The sequence below is a fragment of the Buceros rhinoceros genome, unplaced genomic scaffold (genome assembly GCF_000710305.1).
Source record: "Buceros rhinoceros silvestris isolate BGI_N320 unplaced genomic scaffold, ASM71030v1 scaffold10575, whole genome shotgun sequence".
Taxonomy (NCBI): domain Eukaryota; kingdom Metazoa; phylum Chordata; class Aves; order Bucerotiformes; family Bucerotidae; genus Buceros; species Buceros rhinoceros.
Window position 1 is genome coordinate 12,259 of NW_010411150.1, and position 11,661 is coordinate 23,919.

The 11,661-nt window shown below is 40.5% G+C and overlaps 1 protein-coding gene across 1 annotated transcript in view; it reads right to left on the reverse strand.

Moving 5' to 3' along the window:
* The window catches only part of PCNXL4 (pecanex-like 4 (Drosophila)), a 10,406-nt gene extending 559 nt beyond the window's left edge, over positions 1–9,847 (reverse strand). Inside the window, exons 1-10 of the mRNA XM_010135896.1 lie at positions 9,123–9,847; positions 7,484–7,663; positions 6,878–7,392; positions 5,956–6,056; positions 5,685–5,807; positions 5,110–5,435; positions 4,991–5,028; positions 2,247–2,350; positions 1,105–2,129; positions 393–579 (exon numbers count right to left, since the gene is read on the reverse strand). Of these exons, the coding sequence (XP_010134198.1) occupies positions 393–579; positions 1,105–2,129; positions 2,247–2,350; positions 4,991–5,028; positions 5,110–5,435; positions 5,685–5,807; positions 5,956–6,056; positions 6,878–7,392; positions 7,484–7,663; positions 9,123–9,811 (3,288 nt within the window). The 5' untranslated portion in view covers positions 9,812–9,847. The remainder of the gene's footprint in view (positions 1–392; positions 580–1,104; positions 2,130–2,246; positions 2,351–4,990; positions 5,029–5,109; positions 5,436–5,684; positions 5,808–5,955; positions 6,057–6,877; positions 7,393–7,483; positions 7,664–9,122) is intronic.
* Between the last annotated feature and the right edge of the window lie 1,814 nt (positions 9,848–11,661).

The following is an 11,661-nucleotide window of genomic DNA, read 5'->3' on the forward strand; positions in this document are numbered from 1 at the left end:
GCCTGCTGCACCTCAAGAGCAGTGTGGGGTGATTTTCAACAACAGCTGAAACAGAGTGACAAACCTAAACAGCCTTCACGCTGTGGAACATAACTGAAAAGAAAAGAAAAAGCAAAGGAAAAGAAACCCAAACTTTGACCTTGTTTAGAATCACAGAATCATTTAGGTTGGAAAAGACCTTTAAGATCATCGAGTCCAACCATTCACTCTGCACTGCCAAGTCCACCACTAAACCATGTCCCTCAGCACCACACCAACTAGTCTTTTAAACCACTCCAGGGCTGAGGGCTCCACCACTGCTCTGGGCAGCCTGGGCCAGCACTTAACAACCCTTTTGGTGAACAAATTTTCTCGTGTCCTACCTTAATTGCTTACTAGTCCCTTCTTCTTACCATGTTTGGGTCATGCCCCAGTGCAAAAAGGTATGGCTTCTCCTGGAGAACTGCTTGCTGCCACTCCAGATCTGACACCAGTCCAATGTACCAATCGTTCTCATACTCTTCCAGGTAGCTGACCAGCTCTTCGAAGTTCTCAACTGGACCCAGGCTTGCTTTGTCAACCATAAGTTTAAAGGTGTATCTGAAAGGTGCGGAAAGGCACACGGTAAGCAGCACAGCAAAAGACAAGATGAAAGCCTCTGAAGGGGGAGAGGCACCATCAGGTGTTACCAGGCACCGGGAACTCCATAAGTTACTGCTCGTTAGTTGGGGTATGCTTTTAGCTCAGCCACGTGTAAAACACGGTAGCTTAAACATCCTTCATTCACCTCAAACACAGTTACCTCTGCCTGGAGATGGAAATTGCCAAACATCCAACTCCATCCCAGCTTCCTTCGATTATGGGGACAAGGAAAAGGAGTTGTTTTTTTCCCCACAGCTCATTTCCAGTGCTGGAGGCAGCTGCTGTGGGGAAGGGAAGAAGGAAGGAATCGCCCTGTCAGAGTCTTCACCTCCTGGGGTTACAGGCGACACTGGGGCAGGAAGAAGCTACAAATCTACTTAAATGGTACAGATTTAACATGAACTATTCTTAGCAGAGTGATACTTTCAAAGCACAGGGCTCTCAATATCACTTTTATAATCTGAGGGAATGTTTTGCTTTTACCTGAATGCTTTTAATGCCAGCTGGAATAGCTCGGGTTTGTCAGTTAGCCAGTCCAAGCCAACAGACCAGGGAATACCCCCGGTGTACGCTCTGAACACGTGGCTCGGGGCAGGCACGGGGTTATCCAGCCCAAACAGACCAAAACAACATGACAATACTCCATGGATGTACAAGTCTTTCAAAGCTTTATCTTGCATAAGGTCTTCAAGTAAATTGGAAGGCTTTTCTTTCAGATGAAAAAAGTCCAGTTGACTCAAAATGAAGTGGTACCATTCTTCTGGAAACCTCTGCCTCATTTCATGGACTTTGGAAGACGGCAGTGGGGCTGTTCTCCATTCTTCAGGGATGCTCAACAGCTCTGAGTAAGAGCAACTAAATTCAACCTGCGGTAAAACTTCTTGACGCTTCCCTTTGTCTACAGCAGGGAGCCCAAGCACAACAGTCCTGTATAATTTATCTTCCGGTGACATTTCTTGGCTCTGTGTTTCTACAGATCCTGGAATCGACAGATGTACTTTCAGTGTCATTCCCAGCTGCCCAGGTCCTTTTCTATCTTTCATTCTGCCACTGGGTTCAGGATCAAAAATGTCACTGTCATCAGTCCAGTCCTCAATTGTATCAACACTAAAGCTATCGTCTGCCCTCAGAGGCTGGGGTCTGTCTACTGCACCGCTCTGCTCGTTTTCTGGAAATGATCCTTTTTTGTTCTTGTCGGCACTGCCTGAGCTTTCCCATGTTTTTGATTTCTTGTAACAATACCGGACAAGCATCCATACGAGCACTTTAATGAAATCGTCTTTCAGGTGCTTTAAATTCTCATGAGAGTCAATTATTCCAGATAACACATTTCTGGCATCAGAATACAGCCGCACAGGTAGAACAGTACAAGGAGTCAAAATGTGTCCAAAATGGTGATTAGAAGAGAGAATCTTTGCGTGCTCCTGATGTTCAAAGGCCATTTCAAAAATTTCATCAACTCTGTGAGCTTCAGCAGCGTGACAGGATGTTTCCTGCAATTCCAGCCCCTAAAGCGGGAATGAAAACACTTGGGGTTTACTCTTCACCAGCACATACCCTTAAATGCTAGCAAGCTGTTTTCTTGCGACAAAATTTTTCTGAACAAATAGAGATAATGCAGTTACCTTAATGTTAACTCCGCAGTAAGTGAAGCCTTTTTCTAGCACCAGTATCCATATCAGCCTATCCTGAAAGCGGCACAAATAATGGGATCCAGGCAGAGAGAGACCTGGACAAGAAAAAACAAACCAAACCCAAACCTGTGGTATTTCCGCAATATTAAATTGATGAAAACCTTTTCTACATGTCAGTCAAGGACTTCAACTGCAAACACAAGATATTTCGGCATCAACATCAGAATCAGTTAAAACTGGGTAACTAGCACACCCTGGAATCTTTGAATCTTGAAAAGGCTGTGGAGAACTGGGAAACCCTCATGCAGCTGCAGGACTACAATATTCATACTGCACCAGGGTTAAGCAGCACCACCGTCAATGCCCCTTGTAGAGATGACTTACATGATTAAAGATCATCTTTGGCTGCATTTCCAAACCACATAGATCCCACTGATGTCACCTGGAGAGCTAAAAATCTTACGACTGCCGAACACATTAAAGAATCATCATCTAGCACATGTGTACCTTAATTGCTGTGGAGTAGGAAGTTTATTTGTAATGGGAGAAATACAAATGTAACTCAACAGGATTTGTTACCTACACTACCAGTTCCTACACTGACTTGTCTGTATTCCAGAACAATTAGAAACTATCCCTTAGGATGTGAAATCCAGAGTATAAATGATTCTGCTCAGGCATCAGCTTACCAGTGATATAATACCACACCCATCTGATAGCTACAAAAATAGAGGCAGAGCGTGAGCACCTGCTTGTCTTTAAAGACACACTGCACACTAACAGCAGACACAGTGGAAATAATCTGTAGCCTGAGATACCTCTGTGTGTACGTGGGAGAAATAATTCTAAGCCCACTGTATTAAGTTTGACATCACCAAAAATGCGGCCATACAAAATAAACCTGAATTTGAAAATCAAGTCCCGATTGGTGATCCGAAGTTGTTCAATCAAGGTAATTAGCAGTCAAAAACCCCACAACCCAGCTCTTACTATAAAAATTAGATGATGCTTATGGCAAAAGAAAAAAAAAGGTCCTTTTTGCTATTCTACCTATTTCAATAAAAAGTGCAGCACCCAACTTCCTAGCAACAGCTGGTTATCCTGTATTGCTTTGAAGTTACAGCCTACGGTCAACTTCTCCAGTACAACGGTGCTGTTCTTAAGCACAACGTTTGCTGCTGGTTTATGACCTGCTTCTGCTGTCACTCACGTGTGAGGGACCATTCACTTGCACACAGAATTTTAGTTTTAAACTGTTGTAAGATGAAATCAGTGAAACCAACCATTAAGCTGTAATTAAAATTTAAGTAATCTTTTCTATCCCACTGAGCTAATGAAGTGCATTTTCTTGCTAACATTTTGCAAAGATTTTAATTCTTTTCTTGCCAGCTGTTAAAGCTACTAAAACTCCTTTACACAGAAAAAAGTATAGTTTTAAATTAAAATAGAGACACACAAAGTCGTGCCTCTTCCTTTTGAACTCAGTTGAGAACACCAGATTTTTCCTTGCTTGAAGACATTCATTCACAGATTTTCCCATTAAAAGAAGGGACTTTTTTTCTCCCTCAAGACTAGTGTTTTAAATTATTTAATCAGAGGCATATATGCCAGCACAGTCATGAGGGCAATCGGGAAATATATATAAAATGGATAGATAAATATATTTGTATCTATTTTTTATATATATGAAACATACGTAGGCTGATGCAGTAAACAAACTGAAGTGTCTCTCTTAAGGAAAAAAGGTTCCTTGTTTTATTTTAATACCTCTCTCCAAAGCAACACTAAAAGTGCAGCCAGTGTTTCCTGGTAAAGCACTTGCAATCAGCCTTCAGAAAAGCATGATTAAGGTTAACTTCCACTGTCTTTAAATATTAGCCCATTTCTTCTGGTCATAAGCCATTTTCTAAGAGGCTTATGTAAATATTTGCCTCTTGTCTAAGGGCAATGATCTTTTGATTATTTTGGTTGCACAAAGACTGTTTCTCAAGAAAACAAACTTGAAATGAAATTTTAACAGTTATTCTGGCTCCAGATGGGAAGAAGACTCAGCATTTCTTCACCTCCTTTAGATAATTCTGTGACATAGCCCCGTGATGTCTTTCCTGGGTTTTCAGACCACAAGTGCTGTTACAATGCTACCCTCGCTCCCTGCACAAGACGTGACATTGAGTCCTATCACTGTTCTGTTCTCAGTGGTTTACTGCTAGGTAGGCTACATCACGTATTTTACAAACATCCAGCCCATATTCACCAAACCTCATTAACAGAGCCAAATTAGCAAAGGCACCCTCTGGATCCTGAGTAATGGGACTGATACAGAGAAAGACACAAACATAGAGCCATAAAGAGCAGTTTGAGACAGCTCCTGCTCCCCACTGACTGTCATGAGAACTCCTTGATTTACTGCCTCTGATTAGCTGGGATAAGTGCACACACCCCTTTTATGCTCAGTATCAAAAGATTAGGATTGATACTGTTTCATCAGCATCTAGCTTCTCCTCAAAGATAACAAACCAGAATTATTTGCTTACAAGAACGTAACAAGCAGAGATGAATGAGGAGGATAAAAGCAATCGCTTTTTCCTCAACTGAACAATCTCTGAATACTGGATTTAACCTCTGTCACGAAACGTGGTTTAAATCAAGACGCTATGATTCTCCTGTTCTCCTGCAAAACCACATTTCCTGCAATATGCAGCTACACTCCTTCACGGTGTTGCTAACACACCTACCTAGGCTACCGGCTGCCAGAGCGGACTGCAGAGCCAAGTACACTGTATCAGAGCAAACACACGCTGCGGCACCCACGGGTCCTGGCCAGCTTCGCAATGGCCTGGGAAACCCAACCACAGCCAGGCTCGGAACCATCTGCTGGTAGTACACTGTATCAGAGCAAACACACGCTGCGGCACCCACGGGTCCTGGCCAGCTTCGCAATGGCCTGGGAAACCCAACCAAAAATACCGGCAGTGTGAAGAGCGGCAGCAAGGGGGAGGAAAGGAGTGCAGAGATAGCCACGAAGGTCAGCAGGATTGGGAAGAAAACAACATTGAGTGTGATTAAGGTGGCGGTAGATTTACGACGCTGTTTCTTCTCTGTCCATGATGTCAGAAGAATAGCTATGGCAAACTGCAGCTTTGAGACAAACTGGAGCAGTCGATCCCGCAGGATACCAACCTGCAAGACACATACAACAAGCACATTTATCTGTATCCTGTATCACATCACATTCAGCGCTTCCAAAGCTGCCTTATCTACCCTAACCTTAAGAAAATGAAGTGTGATTATCACTGACTGGTATAGCGAGTGTGTATCTTAGTACACTTACATCTTTTTTAGCTTCTATTTCCTAGGTCTTGGCCCTAGGGGAGGGCAAGGACACAAAGACTTTAAACTAGCTGCTTGAATTTACATTATGACAATTACCAGCAAGAGTCTGATTCCTGTATCAAGGCTCCTGTTCCACCAGAGGTCTGGATTAAACACCAACATTTGTGCTATTGACACAACCACTATGTCCAGGAGGGCATTTTCTGTGTTCTGCCAGACCTAAAATGGAGATAGGTCAAACACAGGTTTAAAAATGTGGTTATCTGCCTCTGCTTTTATGACCTGGAATATTTCTTCCAGATCACCTTAACGTTTAGATCATGTAAAAGAGAATTTCTTAGGCGAACGTATTTAAAATTCAAATTACCATCCTAAATATTCTTGTGAATCCGATGCAAACAGACACCGAATGAAGATTTTGCAGCGAACGATCCAGTGACAGGAATGCTATCATAGCAAACGGAGACACTGTAATTGAAATACAAGAATCACTGATTTCCTTTCAAAACCACAATTAAAGTCTACAGAGGTAAGCAGTCTTATTGCAGAATGGAAATCTTGGCATAAAAAGGGAACTCCTCCCTTCCATATTACAAACTCCACATTCCATTCCAGGAGATCAAACAGCCTATTGGCACTCTTGGCCCTCGATGGCAAACATTTACGTTGATGTGTAGTCATTACTTGCTATGACTTTGTTGTTTGTTTCCCCCAGAGAATGGGAATTACTCAAGTAAAAACAAACATGGGAACAGCATTCGTCAACCCACCTCCTCAAACTGATGCTTCTCTATAAAATTAAGTTATTTAGATCAAATTTGGGTTCCCCCAAAGCGGAGGCATTTGTTCCTAACCTATCAGAAAGGAGACTGTTCCCTTTACTAGCAAGTTGTGAGAACCAAATATTTAGTCCGCTTGAAGACCTCAACTCATTTTTCTTTCTTAGTATCTTTTAAAAATATCTACCAGAGCCATTCTTCCGAAGTGAGTATGATGTTATAACTAAAACACTTTAAAAGGCATTGCTTTTCCAGCTGGACTTTTTAAAAGCTCGACTTTTTAGGTTTACCCTTAAATAAAGAAAGAAATAAAATCACTACTCACTTTCAAATATTCTGATCCAGTAATTTTGACCTCAGTGCATAATTTAGCAAAACATAACAAGTATTTCCAGCTACTTGGTTTTTCTCAGTTCATTCACAGAACCTTGCACATACAGTAATTCTAGCGTTGTTTCAATCTTCCTACAAAGCATCATCTAACAAACAACAGACAGTGCGTGTTCCTACCTAGTGTTAGTAAAATCCTCCTGACAACACCAACTTTCATTAGCCTTCTTTGCTTCTCCATGAACACAGTCACAGTCCTGACATCCTTGGGGTAAAAGGGGTTTCGGAAGACTCCAAACAAGTACACTCTCTGAATCTCTCTAAGAATCCACATAACTGTAAGCAGTACGATCAGAACGTAACTGGCTATCGCCTGAGGACTGCCTGTGGAAAATGACGAGAAGCCTGCCAATCGATGCAGCAGGCTAGCTTCTATGAGAGCAAACGTCAACACAGTCGCATAAAAAATCAATTCCCTCCACCCAAACTGTACTCTAAGACCTCTGTGCATAGTTTTAGATTTGCTGGAGGCTAAATGGCTGATCATGGTGTGTTTGAAGGCAAAACCAATCTCGCTTAGGTTAAGACTCAGTATGAACCCAAATCCAGTCATGAAGAGGATCACACCGAGAGTGCTGGGAATGAAATACGATGCTATTGCTGTTCCAGCAGAAATGAGAAACATTACTAATAACCTGTGAAGGAGAAAATAAAAAAGATTTGCTTGAAAAGAAAAAGGTTATAAACAACATTGATATATTTCACAATTATAGAAACAACATTTACTTTGTGTTACTTGACATAGGTGAACCTCCTAGTCCAAACTCCAACAGCTGCTCCATTCCCCAGAGAAAAAGTGCGTCAAGTGGGGGCAGAATTCCCATTGCCCATAAGAATGGCAGGAAAAGAAATATGATGTGCAAAATCTGGTTTGTCTGTTCTAGCATGGGTGTGTTGACAGCAAACCTGGATAAAAGAACAAATGTATTTGACTTCTGTGAAGGACAAGATAACTGATGAGTGGGAAGACGTTTTGTTTAACTACTACAGCAAATCCAGAAGTATAAACATTACATATTCCAACTACAAAACCTTGACTAGGTGGAAAGGAAAAATAGGGACATAGATTTACGCTTGGGGCAGTATTGCACTAATTAGAACATGAGAACACCAGCTAAGTTTTCACTCAAAAGATTTGTAGCCTTCAGATTATGCAGCTGAGTTAAGTGATGTAAGTACCCTATTTTGATACCTGTTGTGATAATACACTCGAGAAATACTTGTGCAAAAAGAAAAGTCCGCAGGCTCTAAGATCTCTACTGTTTAACAAAAAAACGCTCAGTATATTTTCAGAATTACAAAAGTAAAACTTTACACAAGTCCAAGACCCAAGCATTAACACCGCAGGAATCTTTAGGTATATGAAATGTTATTTCCCACAGAAAGTATTAAAATCTGCCTCTAAAAGTACAAAGATCAGTATTAGAAATTCCAAGTCATACATAGTTCACCAGCTAGCTAACCGAGTTAAAGGTAGACTGCTAAGATATTTGTTTCCCTTCTACTTCTTACCAAGTAAGCAAGCAAGCCTGAAAGGAGTTCTGTCAGGAATTTAAGGAATGTCTGACTTTTCTCTTCAGGTAATTAGATAGAAGAATTTGGGGTCCAAGAGCACGTGTATAATTCTCATAACTGAAAAGGAAACTAGGGCAAATCGTTTACAAAGACATTGCCAAGTGAAAAACTAGTAAAAATCGAACTTCCTTTTTTTTTTTTTTTAACGTCTCTGAAGTAGCCCAACCATAACACACATATGTGTGGCACAGTGATGTAAACATCCCCTGGCAGGGAGAAGGAAGGCATGGAGTAAATCTAAAAGCACACTCATCTGAAGAGTGGAAACATAAAAGTCTCCTATTTGTAGACTGACATAGTTCTTTTGTATTACAAAAACATTTAAAATTCCAAGTTCAACTCAGCGACGTTCGCATTTGTTTATCCATTCTTTAAATCCAAATTCATGGCCCATTCCAGGATGAAATCTGGGTGTAAACCCAGGGCTCCTGAAGGCTGCTGAGTTTAGATCTGTGATTCCAGGTCAGGCACATGCTTTCTGAGAACGTTCTTTAAATGGATGTTGATGCAAATGCTCTTGTACAAAAATAAGGAAACTGACACGGCAGAAGATAATTTTAGCGGCCCCTTACTTAGAATCTGCTCTTGTTAATTCCTGAGGAATGCTATAAAAATTTAAGAACAACCTTTTCTGCACAGCTATATACTCTTCTAGCTTCTTTCTTTGGAGTTCCTGCAGCGTATTAAAATCTAAAATAATTTCTCCTCAAAAGAATAATTTCCTCTTTCTTACTAAAAATATATAGAAAAAACCATTACTTTAATTAGCAAAATACTCTATTTTCTTTACCTGTGTGCAAGATCCACTGCAATAAAGACAAAAATATAGAAAGGTCTCATCAGAGCAGTGATTTCGTAAGTGTCCAGTGCTTGGAAAGTAGCTGTTTCTGTAGCTGTGTTTATGATTAACGAATACTCTCCTATACATATAGTCACCCATCCAAACACAAAGATCATCACAGTTCCTCCAATGTTGCTGTACAGCGAGGTTATTCTGTTTGGCAGCAAATACCAAGTTCCCAACCCACACAATACCCCTGCCAGAAGGGAGTGAAATACAGTGTTGATTATATACTTCTTGCCAGGAATAATAAATTTTACTGTCTCTGAACCTACACAGCTGGAAAATTCAAACTCATCTTCATCTGTTAGAGTACTGTGAATCTGCATTCTTTCTACCGTCACTGTTTTCTGCTTTGCATATAGATTTGTCATCTGAAGAGTCAGGGCAGTAACAAACATCAGTCCTCCCGAAAGCGCTGCAGTATAGTAGTCTCTCATAACACCTAACTGGTACAAGAGTGTTCCTACTCCTCCCAAAACCCATGGCGTCAGGAAAAGAATGATCTGGTTCACATATATGTAAGGAGGGGCACAATAGCCTAATCTAAACCGGGGCCCTCCCAGCACAGTCTGTGGAAAGCGCTTCAAGAAGAACTCCTGTTTGTAATCGTTCAGCAGAGGGACATCCGGACCCATTCTTGTTGCTCAGGAATGCTGGATGAAAATCATTTTTCCTGTAAGAGAACAGAAAGGAAGGCAGAAACATTACTGAATCCAGAAGTCAGAACTTAACAAGGGAATTCTTTTGCCCTATTTTCATTTCTGAATTCCAGCAAGTTATACTGGAATTCTGACGCTAGTCTTAGTAGGCATCATCCTAAAGCACCCACAGAATCCACTAGAATAAAACTAAGCAAACACCTCACATGGAAAATTATTATTTTAAAATAAGAATACCGTCATGATCTGAACCTTTAAGCAACAAATAAAACATATAATCTGTTCGTGGAAAATGATAAAATCAATTAGTCTCCACAGCAAAACACCTTCCTAAAACTGAATTTCATTTTTCATCTCTTCTGATTCCAATCACATCTTGTCACAGGATTAATCCCAAATAATCCTGTTAAGTACCTCCACGTACAATCAGAAGAGTCAGTGATTTCAGTGAGTAGCCACAAAAGTGCAAGGATAGTCACACAAAGGGCCCTGTAAAAATCAAAGCCCTTATGAAATAAACTGCAAACAAAAACATTAATAGAAACATTACAAATTGTTTTCCACAGCAGCATTTTTACTGTGCTCCCTACACAGCCCAGCTGCAGAACAGGATCTCACAGTACTAAGCACTACAGAAGACATTAAAATAAACAGTTCACTTTCTGCTTCTTAAAACATATAAAAAAAATTAAAAACAATACTTGTGAGCTGTAGCAGAATCAGTACTTATTCTTCTGTCTGTCAATGGAGAAAGCTGAAAAAAGGAAAAAAAGATACCTGTAAACATTTACAGTGAATCATCAAATGGAAATCAGGTCTGGGTACTTATTCAGCGAGGACCAGGCAATGCAGAAATAATGAAAGTAAGATGGTGACTGTGATATTAAAATATAATTTCATGCTATTAGTCATGAAAGCGGGAATCAATGACAGATGGGTAGAAATACTCAAGCTAAGAAATAGGATGAAATAACAGCACCAAAATGTGGTGTGAACACACTTTATTAACAATAATTCTAAAAAAGGAGATGTTGGTGTGCTTCAGGAGATGTGCCAGTACTGACTTTCTATAGTCTGATGAATAGCTATTAGCCACCATTGCTGATATATTAAAAATCAAACACCTGGCTGCCTTGGAGATTCCAAACCACCCTGATCCCGTCTTTACACAACACCAAACACTCTCAGGGGCTTCCAGAACCACTTACTCCTGGCATTTAAACAGATATGAATCACTTGGCTGGAGGTAGATTCTGATCATCACGGCACTAAGTTAGAAACAGGGCAAATGAGAGAGATTAAAGGCCACTCATATGGATTATCACGACTGGAAATTTGCATTCAGGGTCCACTAGGTCAATACATGCCCTGTAACTACTCTCCAGGTAAGCTGTGGAAATTTTTATTATTTAAAAAAAACTAAGTAAAAATTCCAATTTGGAATTTTCCAACACATTGAAAACATAGAGGGTTTCTGGCCATACTAGTTCAAGCTGTCGAAAGTTTCCTAAGGAAGAGACGGCAGCAGTCAGTCTTAATGGAAAAGACATATGCTGACAATGGAGAATTCATCTCAGTCAGCCCAAGAATTTGAAAATGTAACAGAGACACACCCAACTAAAAACAAATTTTAAATGTAATTTAAAAAAACCCAAACCAACCCTAAATCACAATTCAGCCCACCTCGTTTAGAAGAGGAAACACTGCTTAGAGGGCTCCGTGAAACAAAGTTGCTATGACAGTTACGTGCAGGAGAAGATTTATCTGCACACAAATGACAGAAGCTCAGTTTTGAAAGAAATGGAGGTGCTTAGTTTTCCTTGGAA